At 36.1% G+C, this 16,269-nt stretch overlaps 2 protein-coding genes across 14 annotated transcripts in view; both read left to right on the top strand.

The window, feature by feature from the left end:
* Positions 1–1,800: 1,800 nt before the first annotated feature.
* On the top strand, positions 1,801–5,436 carry SERF1B (small EDRK-rich factor 1B). Its single transcript, XM_010949316.3, has 3 exons — positions 1,801–1,938; positions 2,735–2,843; positions 5,166–5,436. The coding sequence occupies exons 1-3, from the start codon at positions 1,932–1,934 to the stop codon at positions 5,236–5,238; spliced, it is 189 nt and encodes a 62-aa protein (XP_010947618.1). The 5' UTR covers positions 1,801–1,931; the 3' UTR covers positions 5,239–5,436.
* The window catches only part of LOC105064453 (survival of motor neuron protein), a 60,486-nt gene continuing 46,951 nt past the window's right edge, over positions 2,735–16,269 (top strand). For all 13 annotated transcript variants that reach the window (XR_012504765.1, XR_012504761.1, XR_012504769.1 and 10 more), the window contains exon 1: positions 2,735–2,843. The gene's annotated coding sequence lies outside the window, so the exon portion shown is untranslated. The remainder of the gene's footprint in view (positions 2,844–16,269) is intronic.

Raw genomic sequence — 16,269 nt, 5'->3', positions numbered from 1 at the left:
TTTTTACACACTCAAGTTTTTAAAGTCTTGATGGTATAATTTTTTAAAATTGTTTTGTATGGGGGGAGGTAATTAGATTTGTTTATTCACTTTTAGAGGAGGTACTGTAGATTGAACCCAGGCCCTCGTGCATGCTAAGCATGTGCTCTACCACTTGAGCTATACCCTCCCCTGGCATCATAGTTATTTAAAAAAATCTCTAGTTTTCTCTGGCAGACACACCCAACATTTCTTGTATACATGGTATACGTCATGTGAATCCCTATAACTTAGAAAGTATATTTTCAGCCATAAAGAAAAAGCTCAATTAGACTCATAAGACCACACATAGAAACAACTCTACCACTTACCTTCAATCCCAAATTCCTTCTCTCCTTTCCTTAGATGGTCTCTTTATAAAGAGCCTGGCCAGAAAGTCAATCTTTTCCCCTGCTCAAGTTACTCCAGAAGAGATTCACTAAGTGGAAACAGACCTGGGCTACAAGTAGTGTTGAGGAATAGGGGTAGGGCATAGGGAAAACATGTTGAGTGCTATCCTATGCAGGATACTTAGCACTTCAAATATATTAATTCAGTTAATGACAGAGGTACAATTACCTCCCCATTTTACTGGTCAGGAAGATTTAATGCAATGAAATAACACTCCCAAGTTCACACACCTACTCATTGGTAGAGCTGGGCTTTCAACCCACGCATGTCACCTCCAGAACCCTCAAGTAATTTTTATTAGGTAAAAGAATTGTTGAAAGTTGGTTGTATATACTTGGGGGTTCATTATAGTATTTTTTACACTTCTGCGTATGTTTGAAATCTTCCAAAGCACAGCCTTAAAAAAAATAGGATAATTTTAGGGTGTCCAGACTAATGTCCTCTACACATTTCTCAGTTTGTAATATTTAACAGAACAGATGAAGGAAACAAGTACCATGCGTCTTCATGCTTCTGTTTCTAGCAATGGTTGATGTTCCACAGCTGTTAAGGTTCTTCTGGGCTATTCTTAGTTTGTGGTAAGACTGCATTCCCTACCCTTCTCTCCCCATCACACAATCCAAGCACAGAGCCACAAAACTCGAGTACCTCAAGTACTGTCAACTGTGACAAGGGCACTGGGATGAAATGGGAGTCCACTTTATTTTTTTATTTTTAGTGGAGGAGACAAGTAGGTTTATTTATTTATTTTTAATAAAGGTAGTGGGGATTGAACCCAAGACCTCATGCATGCTAAGCATACACTCTACCACTTGAGCTATATCATCTACTCAAGAGTCTGTCTTAAGTGTGAATCTCACTTCTTACAGTCCCTACTAGTAGTTGCTTCTGGTCTGAGTCTCAGTCGCCTCTTTCGTACAATGAGAACAGTGAAGCCTACCTTGCAGGCCTGGTACGTGAATAAAGAAGGAAAACATGTAAAGGGCCAACGCTGCCTTTCAGAGATAACCCTCAATCTGTTCTGTTCGCCTCCTTCCCTTCCCGCCTCTACAACTGGATGAAAGAAAGCTAACGTTCTTTGTCGAAAAGTTAGATATTGTAGAGTTTAACGTCTTTACCAAAATATGGGGGTTGATCAAGCCCCAGTGCCCTGAACACGGGAGGAAAATCCACACACGCCTACCCCTCTAAGACACGGGACCTGCTTTCTAGACTCTACATGCGTGGCAGAAGGACCCCATGCGCGGGTTAGCTGCAAAGCGAGGGCTCCAACTGAGGACCGCCCCGCCTTCCCATCCGCACATGCGCAGTTGCTCTCCGGCCACGCCGGCGGCTGTTGTCGGGTCTCCGTGGGCGGGGCCGTCCACCAAGCCCAGAAGTATCTTGCTGGAGGGCCCCACCGGCTCAACCTTCCAGACCTGCGTTAGGGGCCGCCGCTGACCGCTGAAGGAATTCATTGCTTTTCCGAGTCGCTCTCTTCCAGGCTTGGTCAGGTGGTCAGCATGGCCCGTGAGTGTGCGCACCCGGGGGGAAAGCGGCGGGGAGCGCTGGGCGAGGAAGTCTAGCTCCGAGGCGCGGCGGCCGGGGAGGCGGGGGTGCTGGCTGGTGAAACCCCTTCGGTCGGGCGCGGCGGGGACCCGATTTGCAGGCAGCGGAGGGAGAAGGACGGTTGGCTCCGGTCTAGCCTGAAAGGTCGGGCAGGTGCCTGTCCATCGGTTGCGAGTTTACACCGTAAAAAACACCTCCCTGGGGGTGAGGTTTGTGGAGATGGAAGCCCCGGAAGGGGTCGTGTTCTGGAGGTAGTTTATAGCTGGTAGTTAATACTCAAAGTCCTGAGGCCTAATGACGGGGAGCTCTAAGTCTCCTCCCTTGTTCTTTTGTTTGGCCCTCACAGGTAATGTTTTACGAGCATATGTATTTGCTCGCTTAACAGTTGAATTATGATGGGCCAACTTGTGCAAGGTGTGATCTGCAATTCATCTATCTTTCTCTCTCCACCCACACCCCTCAAAAGGCAAAACTTGTTTTGGAATATTGGCCCATATAGACAGACAATTGGAATGCCTGTGTTAAAGGATCTGGTATTTATAGCCAGTGAACCCCTTGACTGGTATAATACTCTTAAGACCTTAAGTGTTTACCTTTAAGCTTCCTCCTTGTCACCAGATCAGGGAACACTACTCAGTGCAGCATTCTGCTAGCTTCTCTCTTAAAAAGCAAACTTCAGATGCATTTAAATGTGAGCCTTACAATGGAGTTATCAACTTGGGGGATGGGAAAATAGCATGACTGTTTCTCTTTGTAGGTGGAAATCAACGAGAACTTGCCCGCCGGAAAAACATGAAGAAATCCCAGGAAATTAGTAAGGGAAAAAGAAAAGAAGATAGCTTGACTACCTCTCAGAGAAAACAGAGGTAAGTGATACTAAAGAAATTCTCGAGTCACAGAAGTTTTCACTTTGGAGAATAGAAACCATTTTTAAATCCTTAGTAGAACTAGGCCTAACCTACAGAAAGGGGTAACAACTGAGTATCTGTTGTGTGCCTCGCACAGTAAAACTTCGTGACATAGTCATTATCCCAACTCATGGATGAAGAATTTAAAGCTCTTAAGCTATAATTGGTGTTGCAGAAAATCTCATACCTCTCCACCATAACCATAAGCACTTCATTAACTTCCATGTGCAAAGAAAGCATTGTTAGGTGCAAAGGATAAATATTTTCAAAGCAGATATCCTACCCATTCTAGTCTGGATGACAGACCACCAATTACATTGATAACTGTCTGAAAGAGACACAAAAAACATATATAACTATTGACTTCTGAAGATCCATTGGGTTGGAGGGAATATAGGTGCACAGCCTTGATACATGACTATATGTGACAAATAATACAAACCTGCTACAGAAATACTTTGAGACTGAAGCTTAAGTTTAAAAAAAAAAAAATTCAGGGGTGGAGGGTTTAGCTCAGTGGTAGAGTGTGCGCTTAGCATGCACGAGGTCCTGGGTTCAATCCCCAGTACCTCTATTAAAATAAATAAATAAACCTAATTACCACCCTCCACAAAAAAATTCATGTTTCTAAAAAACAAAGGTAGCCAAATTTAATTTTATTCTAAAATCAAGTTTTGTTGTCGGTATAAAAGTTGGTCAGGTAAATAACTGACTGCACGTGCTTCAGTATGGCTTTTCTGTGGTCCTCAAGCCTGGCTTCACATTAGAACCACCTGGGAAACCTTGACATCTGCTCAAGCCTGGGCCTTACACCCAGTCCAGATTTAATTGGTCTAGGGTAGGAGATTAAAAGGTGCACTAAGTAAATTTTATTGCACCTAAGTTAAACCTGACTTAAAAAGCTCCCCAGGTGATTCTGATGTTCAGTCAGAGTTTAATGAGGTTGAAGCCCTTATCACTTCACACTATCTTTTTATGATGTTTATTTTTAAAGTAATAAGCTTTGCTTTGAATTAGTTTACTTTCATTGGAGTAGAAGTGAACAGATCAGTAACCATGAAACAGTATTTTTACTGGGAAACCTACCGTAGCTTGCCTCAGTAATCATTGTTTAATGAATACCTACTCCTTATAAAGCTCTGTGCTAGGTACTGTGTATGTATTATCTCTATTCATCACAATCCTAAAAAGTGGTATTAGCCCCAGTGCATACAATAAGAGACTAAGGCTCTGAATTTGAGTAACATTGCTAAGGTCATACAGCAAGCACAGCAGAGTTTGGTTACAAACAGAAAAGTAACTATCACTGTTTTTTTCCGGGATACCTCATTTCTTGGTAGCTTTCGTCTTCTTCCTTTCTTCTCATTCCTTGTTTTTACTGTTAGCTTTGCATAAATGTCTTACTGATATGGACAGAGCTGCTCATCCTGAATTAAAATATAATACCAAATATACACAATAACAGCATAGGAAAGATCCTCGACTTTGAAATTAGACCTTGCTTTTTATGTGATGTGTGGCAAATTACTTAGCTCTAAGCCTTTAACTTTTTTTTTTAAACTCTTAAACATAGGGACAATAACTCAAAATTGTTGTGGGACTTAATCCAGAGCCAGTAAAGTGCCTGGCACATAGTAGGTGTTGAACACATAACCATTTAATTTATTTTTTAATATGGGCTCATGGACCGTCCGGCCCAGGTAGTCTGGTTTGTAGCTCACAGTAAGTGGAGGTTCAGCCAGAGACACAAAAGATTAAGAAAATGCCCCAAAGATCCTGCTTTTCTTTGATATAATCCATTTTTCATCACTAAATATTGGGGTTTTGGCTCATAAGAAACTGAACTGCTTCACAACATCTGTGTCCTAATCCTAGGTACCAGTTAGGATATCTAGACTTCTTAAATGCCCCTTCTTCCAGCAAAAAATTTATAATGAATTAACTTTGTTGACAACCAAGAGTAATTACCATTATTCCAGCACATGTATCTACCTAGTGTCAGAACAGCCCTGATATGTATTACTCTAATTTTGAAAGGGCTTGGAGGTTATTTGCCCAAAGTCATAACAACAGTAGAGTTGGTATTCAAAATAAGATCCGACTTCAAAGCCATTTCATTCTTTGCCTTCCCATTCTATCTCCATCCATGAAAATGGAAAGACATTAAAGTTATATCTTTTCAGTTGTCTTCTAATATACTGAATAGGTTATTATAGAAATCAAGTGGCAACATAAAATCAGTTTTTCTGTAACAACTTACAGCATTTTCCCCCCTTATAGGGATTCTGAGATCATGCAACAAAAGCAGAAGGCAGCCAATGAGAAGAAGTCTATGCAGACAAGACAAAAATGATGACTGACTATTTGGAAAACCTGGGTGCTACTGCTAACTAGGTGTATAATAAGCTCTATGATCAAGATTTTGTAGAGTGAACAGTCAGTACATATGTTATATCCTTACAAAACTATTTTAAACTTTACCTTTCAGCCTGACTTAGTATGATGTTTTAGAACCATTCTTCAAAGAATAAAACACTAACCATGCATGTGACATTGGTGAACATTTTCTTTTATCAGCAGTGAGCATTTATATAATTAGAGAGGTAATATGATCAGATAACAAGATCTATATAAATCTAGAATCTTTGTCATAAACTTTGTTGAAGTATATCTTTAAATTTAACTTTATTGTATCATTGAATTTAAGACACATTTATCTAATTTTGCTTTGCAATCAACTGGTTTGCTTGAAGAGTTTGCGAAAGGTAGTACAAACCATCTAGAATAGCAACTAAATGAACATAAACTAAATAAGGTCTCAGTAAGAGTTCTACTTACAGCTTTAAAATTTTCTGGAATAAGTGCCTTTTTAAAATAGACTTAATTTTTTTAGACCATATTAGGGTCACAAAAAAATTTAGATTTCTCATGTACCCCTGGCCCTACTCATGCATAGCTTCCCCATAATGAACATGCCCAACCAGAGTGGTACTTTTGTTGTAATTGATGAACCGACATTAACACATCATTATCACCCCAAAGTACTTAGTTTACATTAGGATTCACTCTGTGGGTTCTGAGTGCCTTTTTTCAGATATGTTAATGTTTGGTTTTTTTAATTGAAGTATAATTGACTTACAATATTAGTTTCAGGTGTACCATATAGTGATTTGATTTTTCTTTTTGATTTGATGTTTTTATACATTACAAAGTGATCACCACAATGTCTAATTACCATGTGTCACCATAAAAAGCTACTGTGATAATATTGATTGATTCCCTTTGCTGTACATTATATGCCTGTGACTTATTACCTTATAGCTAAATTTGTACCTCTTAATCCCATTCCCCTATCTCACCCATTTCCCCACTTCCATCTGGTGACACCAGTGTGTTCTCTGTACCTGTGAGTTTGTTTCTATTTTGCTATGTATGTTCATTTTTTTTTTAGATTCATAGAAGTGTAACTATATAGTATTTGTCCTTCTCTGTCTGGCTTATTTCACTTAGCATAATACCCTCTAGGTCCATTCGTGTTATCACAAATGGTAAGATTTCATTCTTTTTTATTAGTGAGTAATATTCTATTATATATGTGTATATGTACAGCACATTTTCTTTATCCAGTCATCTCTCAAGTGACAGTTAGGCTGCTTCCATATTTTGGCAAGTGATGCAGTGAACATAGGGGTGCATATATATTTTCAAATTAGCGTGTTTTCTTCAGATATTTTTCATTTTTGAGGAGCCTCTATACTGTTTTGCATTGTGACTATACCAATTTACATTCCCACCAACAGTACACAAGGGTTCCCTTTTCAACACATTCTCACCAACACGTGTTACAGCTTGTCTTTTTCCTAATAGTCATTCTGACAAGTGTGCAGTGATATCTCATTGTGGTTTGATTTGCATTTCCCTGATGATTAGTGATGTTGGGTATCTTCTCTTGTACTTTTTGGCAATCTATATGTCTTCTTTGAGAAAATGTCTACTCAGGTCCTCTGCCCACATTTTAATCACTTTTTTTATATTGAGTTGTATAAGTTATTTATATATTTTGTATATTAACTCCTTATTGGGCATATCATTTGCAAATTTCTCCCATTCTGGATGTTGCGTTTTAGTTTCATTGATGGTTTCCTTCACCATGCAAAGACTTTTTAGTTTGATGTAGTTCCTTTAAGTTTAGTTTTGCTTTTGTTACCTCTGCCTGTAGTGACAGATCTAAAAAAAATATTGCTAAGACCAATGTAAGAGCATGTGTACTGCCTATGTTTTCTTTTAGGAGTTTTGTGGTTTTAGGTTTTACATTTAAGTCTTTAATCCATTTTGAGTTTATTTTTGTACATGATGGAATAAGGTTGTCAGATTTCATTCTTTAGCATGTAATTGTCCAGTTTTCCCACCACCATTTATTAAAGAGACTGTCTTTTCCCCATTTTATATTCTTGCCTCCTTTGTTGTAGATTAATTGACCATATAAGTGTGGGTTCATTTCTGGGCTCTCTTTTCTGTTTAGTTGATCAATGTGTCTTTTTTTTTTGCCAGTACTGTACTATTTTGATGACTGTAGCTTTTTAGTATAGTTTGAAATCAACGAGCATGCTACTTCAGCTTTGTTCTTCTTTCTCAAGATTGCTTTGCTATTTGAGGTGTTTTGTATTTCCATATAAATTTTAAGATTGGTTCTGGTTCTGTGAAAAATGTAGTGGGTATTTTGATAGGGATTGCATTGAATCTGTAGATTGCTTTGGGTAGTATGGAGATTTTGACTATTAATTCTTCCAGTCCATGAGCACAGAATATCTTTCCATTTATTTGAGTTGTCTTCAATTTTGTTCATTAGTATTTTAGAGTTTTCAACGCACCAGTCTTTCACCTCCTTGAACAAATTAATTCCTAGGTATTGAATAAAAGTGGCAACAGTGGGTATCCTTTTCTTGTTTTCTATATTTGAGAAAAAGTTGTCAGCTTTTCACTACTGAGTATGTTTCAGCTATAGGTTTATCACATATGGCCTTAATTATTTTGAGGTATGTTCCCTGTATAACCACTTTGTTGAGAGTTTTTTTTTTTTTATCATAAATGGATGTTGAATTTGTCAAGAGCTTTTTCTGCATTTATTTATATGATATGATTTTTATTCTTTAGTTTGTGAATGCAGTGTATCACATTGATGGATTTGTAGATATTGAACCACCCTTGCATCCCTGGAGTAAATCCTACTTGGTTATAGTGTATGATTCTTTTAATATATTGTTGACTTTGGTTTGATAATATTTTGTTGAGGATTTTTGCATTTTTGTTCATCAGTAATATTGGCCCATAGTTTTTTTGTAGTGTCTTATGTTTGGTTTTGATATCAGGGTAATGCTGGCTTCATGAAATGAGTTTGGAAGTTTTCCCGCCTCTTCCATTTTTTGGAAGAGTTTGAAAGGGTAGGTATTACTTAACTATTGTTGAAGTGTTTGGTAGTATTCACCTGTGAAGCTGTCTGATCCTGGACTTTTGTTTGTTAGCAGTTTTTTGGCTACTGATTGAATTTCTTTACTAGTAAACAGTCTGTTCAGATTTTCTATTTCTTCCTGATTCATTCTTGGAGGATTGTATGTTTTAGGAATTGATCCATTTCTTCTATGTTATCCAATCTGTTGGCGTATAATTGTTTGTGGTGGTCTCATGATTCTTTGTATTTCTGTGATATTGGATGTAAGTTCTCTTCTTTCATTTCTGACTTTATTTGGGCCCTCTCTTTTTTTCTTGAGTCTGGCTAAAGGTTTATCAATTTTGTTTATTGTTTCAGTGAAGCAACTCTTAGTTTCATTGATCTTTTCTGTTGGTTTTTTACTCTCTATTTTATTTATTTCTACTCTGATCTTTTATTATTTCCTTCCTTCTACTAACTTTGGGCTTTGTTCTTACTTTTATAGTTTCTTGGATGTAAAGTTACATTGTTGATTTGATGTTTTGCTTTTTTCTTGAGGTAGGCCTGTATTGCTAGAAACTACCCTCTTAGAACTGCAATTGCTGCATTCCATAGATTTTGGAAAATTGTGTTTCCATTTCCATTTGTCTCAAGATATTTTTAAATTTTCTTTTTGATTTCTTCATTGAGCTATTGGTGGTTTAATAACATGTTGTTTAGTCTCTGTGTTTTCCAGTTTTTCTTCTTAGTGTTGATTTCTGGTTTCATACTGTTGTGGTCAGAAAAGATGCTTAATATGATTTCAGTCTTCTTATATTTATTGAAACTTGTTTTGTGGCCTAACGTGATCTCTCCTAAAGAATGTTCTATGTGCACTTAAGGCATGCTTGCAGTTTTTGCATGGAATGTTCTATATGTATCTTTTAAGTATATTTGATTTAATGTGTCATTTAAGGCCAATGTTTCCTTATTGATTTTCTGTCTGGATAATATATAAGTAGAGTAAGAAAGTTCCTGGCTATTATTGTCTCCCTTTTATGCTTTATGTATTTAGGTGCTCCTATGTTGGGTGCATAAATATTTATGAATGTTATATCCTCTTTATAGATTGACTCCTGTATCATTATGTAATGCCCTTCTTAGTCTCTTATTATAGTTTTATTTAAATTCTGTTTTGTCTTACACAAGCATTGCTACCTTAGCTTTCTTTTTCTTTCCATTTGCATAGAATATCTTTCCCTATACGTTCACTTTCAGTCTGTGTGTCTTTAGATCTGAAGTGACTCTCCTGTTGGCAGCATATAGATCAGTGTTTTTGTGTATTTTATTTTTTTTATTGGGGGGGTATAATTGGGTTTATTTATTTATTTATATTTGGAGGAGGTACTGGGGATTGAACCCAGGATCTCATGCATGCCAAACATATGCTCTACCACTTGAGCTATACCCTCCCCCCATGTCAGTGTTCTTTTTTTTTTTTTTTTAATCCATTCAGCCACCTAAATCTTTCAATTGGAGCATTTAGTCCATTTACATTTTAAAAATTTATTTATTTTAATTTGGGGGGTAATTAGGTTTACTTATTTATTTTTAGAGGAGATTCTGGAGATTGAACCCAGGACTTTATGTATGCTAAGCATGCACTCTACCACTTGAGCTATACCTTCCCCCCTAGTCCATTTACATTTAAAGTAATAATAATAGGTATGTGCTTATTGCCATTTTGTTCTGGTTGTTTTGTAGGTCTTCTGTGTTCCCTTCTTTTTCTCTTGGTCTCTTCCCTTGTGGTGTGATGATTTTCTTCAGTATTATGTTTGGGTTCCTTTTTTTAATTGTTTATGTATCTATTGTAAGTTTTTGGTTTGTGATTAAGTTCAAATCCTTTCTAAAAGCATTACATTTTTACTCCCCCTCTCATGTTTTATGTTTTTTTTAATTGTGGTATTGATGACATACAATATTATATAAGTTTTAGGTATACAACATAGTGAGTCACAAGTTTTAAAGATTATACTCCATTTATAGTTATTATAAAATATTGGCCATATTCCCTGTGCTGTACAATATATCCTTGTAGCTTGTTTGTTTTATACATAGTAGTTTGTACCTCGTAATCACCTACCCTTATCTTGCCCCTCCCTCCCTCCCTCTCCCTGTTGGTTTATTCTTTATATCTGTGAGTCTGTTTCTCTTTTGTTATATTCACTAGATTACTTTACTTTTTTAGGTTCCACATATAAGTGATAACATACAGTATTTATCTTTCTCTGACTTATTTCAGTAAGCATAATACCCTCCACGCCTATCCATGTTGCAAATGGCAAAATTTTATTAAGATTAGATATTTCATTGTGTGTGTGTATATGTGTATGTATCACATTTTCTTTACCCATTCATCTATTGATGGACACTTAGATTGCTTCCATATCTTGGCTTTTGTAAATAATGCTTCTATGACCTTTAGGGTGCATGCATCATTTCAAATTAGTGTTTTTGTTTTCCTCAGATACCCAAGAGTGGAATTGCTGGATCATATGGTAGTTCTATTTTTAGTTTTTTTGAGGACCATCCATGATGTTTTCTGCAGTGGCTACACCAATTTACATACACATCAACAATGTAGAAGTGTTCCCTTTTCTCCACATCCTACGTTTTATGTTTTTGACATTATATTTTACGTTTTTTATTTTGTGTATTTCTTAACTACTAATTGTAGTGATAGTTGATTTTACTACTTTTGTCTTTAACCTTCATACTAGCCTTTTTCTGGTTGATCCACTGCCTTTACTATATATATTTGCCAATTTTAGTCAGTTCTGAGACTCTTCAAAAACCTAAATAAAGCTGGGAGGAAAAAACATAACCCTAAAGTGAAAACCTAATATAAAATTGACTTCCACAGTCAGATTATGAAATCTGTGTATTTTGCCATCTGTGTCAGGCTTTTAGCAATGATATAAACTAAGCAGACTGTGTGTCAACTTCTTTGGTAAATTCTTAATTGACTTTGCTGATGGATACCTATTAAAAAATACAATTGGAAGAATTATTTCTATAGAATTGTCAATCATGGTTTTCCATTAGATCAAATTGAGTAAAACCATTTATTAAACTGTGTCCTAAAACTTTATCTACTGAAGTACTACTTGCTATATAGTAATCACACTTCGGAATATATTATCTTTACAGATGGCCAAGTCATGAAAATATCACTGAGAAAAGAAGAATGACTATACGTTGCTCCAGTGCACTTCCCTATAAATTCCAGAAAGATTTAAAACCTACTACAGGCTTTTCCTTATAACCAAACAAAAACCTTTTTAGCCCTAGTGAGCCAATACACATCAAAAGGTCATAGGTAGCCTGCAGTTGGCCCATTTGCCTGGGAAAATTGAGATTTTAAAATTTTACTATAACTTTTATAGAAGTATTTTCTATACCACATACTACTGTTGGTACTTTATCAATTGGATGTGACTTTGTTTACTGGTATATCAGCATAGAAACATTTCTTTGCACTATGTTTTGGTGGAGCCTTTCTCTACACTTGTGAGTTTGCAAGAAATTGCCTCCCAATCTGGCTATAATCAAGACACAATCCTACTGAATACTTGTCTTTTATAAACTTATATTACATGACAAAGGCTTTTGTCAAGGACTTTTTGAGGGGATAGCATCAAGGCTCATTTGGCCTCATACCACTCAAGATGACTGATGGGGTGGCTTATGAATGGACATTTAATACAGAGTCAGGTACATTAATGTATGCTTGAAGAAGTGCAACCATGTCTAACCTGTGATTTCATAGTATATTGAAATTTTTGTTTGCAAATAGAATCATTAATTAACTTATTAGTAACTATAGCAGTTATTTGAAAGGATGAGATGCTCCAGGGTCCAAGGAAAAGTTGAAGACTCAAGATTGAAGACTTTCAGAAGATCAAAAGTTAGAACAGTTCCAGGTACTATGAGACAGTTCTTTCCCACAGTGCTGGTAACAGATTGAAATTCTGACGGCCATTTTTAGTATTTAATGTCACTCAGAGTGCCTCCAAATGGACTTGTTTGGGTTACGTGCATACTCCTCAGCAAGAGGAGGGCAGGTCGCCTAAGCTGATGGTGTAACCAAGTATCCAGTGAGGAATAGGTGGTACCCCAACAAATCTGGAGTTCTGTTGCAAGAAGGAAGGGGGAATGGATGCTGGCCAGACTAAATAAGAGTCCAATATTCTTACTGCAAGGTTACAACTAAAGTTAGGTTTAAAAATACAGGTAAGTGATATGGCAAATCATGAAAGTAGTATGGGAAACATATGGCAAATCATGAAAGTAGTATAGGAAACAATGATGAAGCTTAAACCATTCTTTACCAACTTTTAAACCCCCAAAATGCAATGCCTGCTTATTGTAGAAAATTTGAGAAAATATAACAAACGGGCTAAAAAAAATTAGCAATAAATTAGGCAGTTACTTAGAAAATTAAACATACTCTTACTATATGACCCAGTAATTTCTCCCCTGGGCATTCATCCAAATGAAATGATAATAAGGAGCATACATCTTAGATGTATATTTTGATTGACCTTTACATATAAATATTCCACCCAGACGAAGATAGACATTTCCAGCACCCTCACAGGCTCCCTGTGACCAGTTTAGATAATACCTGCTATCTGACTATCATCATAGACTAGTTTTGCCTGTTTTTGAATTTCGTACAAGTGGACCCATCCAGTACGTACTCTTGTGAGTTTAGCTTCATTTGTTCAACAGTTTGTCTATAAGAATCCTTTGTCTTATAGCAGTAATTCAGTCTTTCATTGCTGTGTAGCATTCTGTTATATGAATATACCGTAATTTAGTTATTCGCTCTACTTTCCTTGGACATTTGGATCACTCTTAGTTTGAGGCTATTATGAATAATTCTGCCATAATCTTTATATATATATATGTGTGTGTATATATATATATATACCTTTTGGTGGTCATAAGTACTTACTTCTATCGAGTATATACCTAGGAATCGAATTCTTGGTCATATATAGGATATATAAAATATATTGTATATTTCTCTCAATGCTCATGTAAACATGTATAAATATACATATAATTAAGGAAGTAGGGAGTTTCCTAGGGCTGTCATAGCAAACTGCCACAAACTTGGTGACTTAATGACAACAGAAATTTATTCTCTCACAGTTCTAGAGACCAGAAGTCTAAAGGCCAGGTGTCAGCAGGACTATACTTCCTCTGAAGATTCTGGGGGAAAATCCTAGCTAGCTTCTTCAATCTTTTAGAGGCTCCAGGCACTACTTGGCTTGTGGCAGTGTAACTCCTGTCTCTGCCTTTGTCTTTATGTGGCCACATTTTCTCTGTCTTCTTCCTGTCTTACCTCTTCTAAGGACATTTGTCATTGGATTTAGGGCCCACTCGAATTTAGGATGACCTCATCTCAAGATCCTTATTACATCAGCAAAACCCTTTTCCCAAATAAGGTCACATTCACAGATATCTGGCAGACATATCATTTGGGACACCACCATTCAACCCAGTACAGGGGAGTTTTTTAAACAAAAATGGGAAATTTAATTGTAACTTGATCCTTTTTTTTTTAAATAGCCATGGCTACAGTACATGTATATCTAACCATGGTATGGATGTACAGTACTTTATTATTTTCAAATAGGACACACAGGATGTTTGTAAGCTTCTATCATTATGAACAATTCTGTAATATACATCATCCTTATCCCCATGTACTTATGCTTTTATTTCTGTAAGAATAAATTCTTAAAGGTAGGATCGCTAGTGCGAAGGCATACTTGTTTGCAATTTTAAACATATTTTTCCAACAAGCAGGTAATACTTCATATCCCCATGTGCGTGACATTAGATATTATTAATTTCTAATAATTTTGCCAACCTGAGTAACAAATGGTATCTTAGTTTTTAATTTGCAATTCCCTGACCACAGAGGTTGAACATCTTTTCATATGTCTGTTGGAAATTTGGATTTTTGTGTGTGTGTGAAATGTCCATGTTTTCTCTCTGCTTTATGCTTTTTGTTTCACTAAGTCTTCATATGTAGGTATGACTGTTATGACCATTTTTAAAGATTTTATAAAAATTGAGATTTTTGGTTAAGGAATTTCCCCAAGGTCACACAGCTACTAAGTGGCAGGTTAAGGATATGAATCTAAGCAGGCTGAAATGCAGAGCTTCCAGAGTTTAGACATAGTTTCATATTTATTCGCCCTTTGTGTTTTTTTCTATGAACAGCTTATTTTGCTGTTTTTACTTTTGACAAAGCTATTTTAAATTTGTGTAACATAAATCACTATTGTTTGTCCTTTCATTTTATTTATGTTGCTTTTGTCAGACTTCTTAATCACATTATCAAATGTCTAGTTTCTTTGTAAGTGAAGATGCAGACTGACAGCCAGAAGACTTGTCCTGACTCATTAAAAAAAATTTTTTTTTCCATTGAAGTGTAGTTGGTTTACAATGGTGTATTAGTTTCTGGTGTACAGCATGGTGATTGAGTTATACATTTATATATTCCTTTTCATATTCTTTATCTTTATAGATTATAAGATACTGCATATAGTTCCTTGTGCTATACAATAGGACCTTGTTGTTCGTCTATGTTATATATAGTAGTTTGTATTTGCTAGCCCCAAATTCCTAATTTATCTCTCCTCCCCCTAAAATTAACATGTACTTGAATGCCTTTGGGTTGGGAGTGGGTGGGATAAGTGTGTGTGGAGAGAGTCTCGAATTAACTTATGGTACCCACCACCCCCTATTTATTCCTCTTTAACTAATTTCCATTACCTGCCTGATCCCCAAATGTATTTAAGTTTTCAATCCTTGTGTGGTTTCTTGTTTCTGTCTTAAGATCTCCCCCACCCCAAATTTATAAAAATCACCTATAATGTATTCTAGTATATGATGTGACAGTAGAGTCCAAGCCTCACATACTGGATGACTATGTCATTTATGAATTATACTACCATTTGTCCATTATGTGATTCAAATATTCTTCCAAAACATCTTTTGGAATTTTCCACTGCTACTGTAACAGTTTCGGTGAGCATTTTTGTACACAAATCACTGACTCATCTCTGATCTCCTGACCCTAGGCCTTGAAGGTAAGGTAATACTAAAGAACTAATCGGTTTTGACATTCTTTTGTTTATTCACTATTCTACATGATATTGCCGACATATACTATCCTAATTGGAAACCTGATCACTAGTCATTTGAATACTTATGTGATCATGAGCAAGTTTCAAGAGTCACTGAATGTAAGTTTTTGTTGTGAAAACTTTATATGCACAAAGACTTGTTCAAATTCATGAAGTTAAATTTAATGTTTACATAAATGCCTTCAAATCTGATGAAATGGTTTCCTTTGGTATTCAGTACATTATGCTTTGAGTGCTTTGTCTATCATATGGATTTGTATGCAGTATAAAATTTGTAAGTACACGTAGTGATTCAAATTTGGATGTCACCATCAGGGGAAAAAAGGGTTTTTGTTTTTTTTTTTTTTTTTTTTTTGAGGACAAAAATGCCATAGGTTCATTTTTGTTGAGGAATGAGGTCCTAATAAATAGAAATGCCTTTTCAACAAAGAACTTCCCATTTAAAATTCATTAAAACTAATTCCTCCTTGAAAACTGCTAAGTGAAAAAAGCTAGACACAAAAGGTCACATATGATTCCATTTATGTGAACTATCCAGAGTAAGTAAATCTGTAGAAACAAAGTAGACTAGTGGTTGTGAGGAACTGGAAGGAAGACAGAATGTGGAGTAACCAATAATGGATACAAGGTTTCTTTTAGGGGTGATGAAAATGTTTTGGAATTACATGGTGGTAGCTGCACAATCTTCTCTGACTATACTAAAACCCACTGAATTGCATGCTTTAAAATGGTGAATTTTATGGTATGT

The sequence above is a fragment of the Camelus bactrianus genome, chromosome 3 (genome assembly GCF_048773025.1).
Source record: "Camelus bactrianus isolate YW-2024 breed Bactrian camel chromosome 3, ASM4877302v1, whole genome shotgun sequence".
NCBI classification, from domain to species: domain Eukaryota; kingdom Metazoa; phylum Chordata; class Mammalia; order Artiodactyla; family Camelidae; genus Camelus; species Camelus bactrianus.
The sequence above is the reverse complement of the archived record's forward strand: the minus strand, read 5'-3'. Positions and strand labels throughout refer to the sequence as shown.

Excerpts from the sequence above, each read along its gene's own strand:
- SERF1B (XM_010949316.3), top strand. Across the intron at positions 2,844-5,165 it reads ACCTCTCAGAGAAAACAGAG|GGATTCTGAGATCATGCAAC; the intron begins GTAAGTGATACT and ends CCCCCCTTATAG.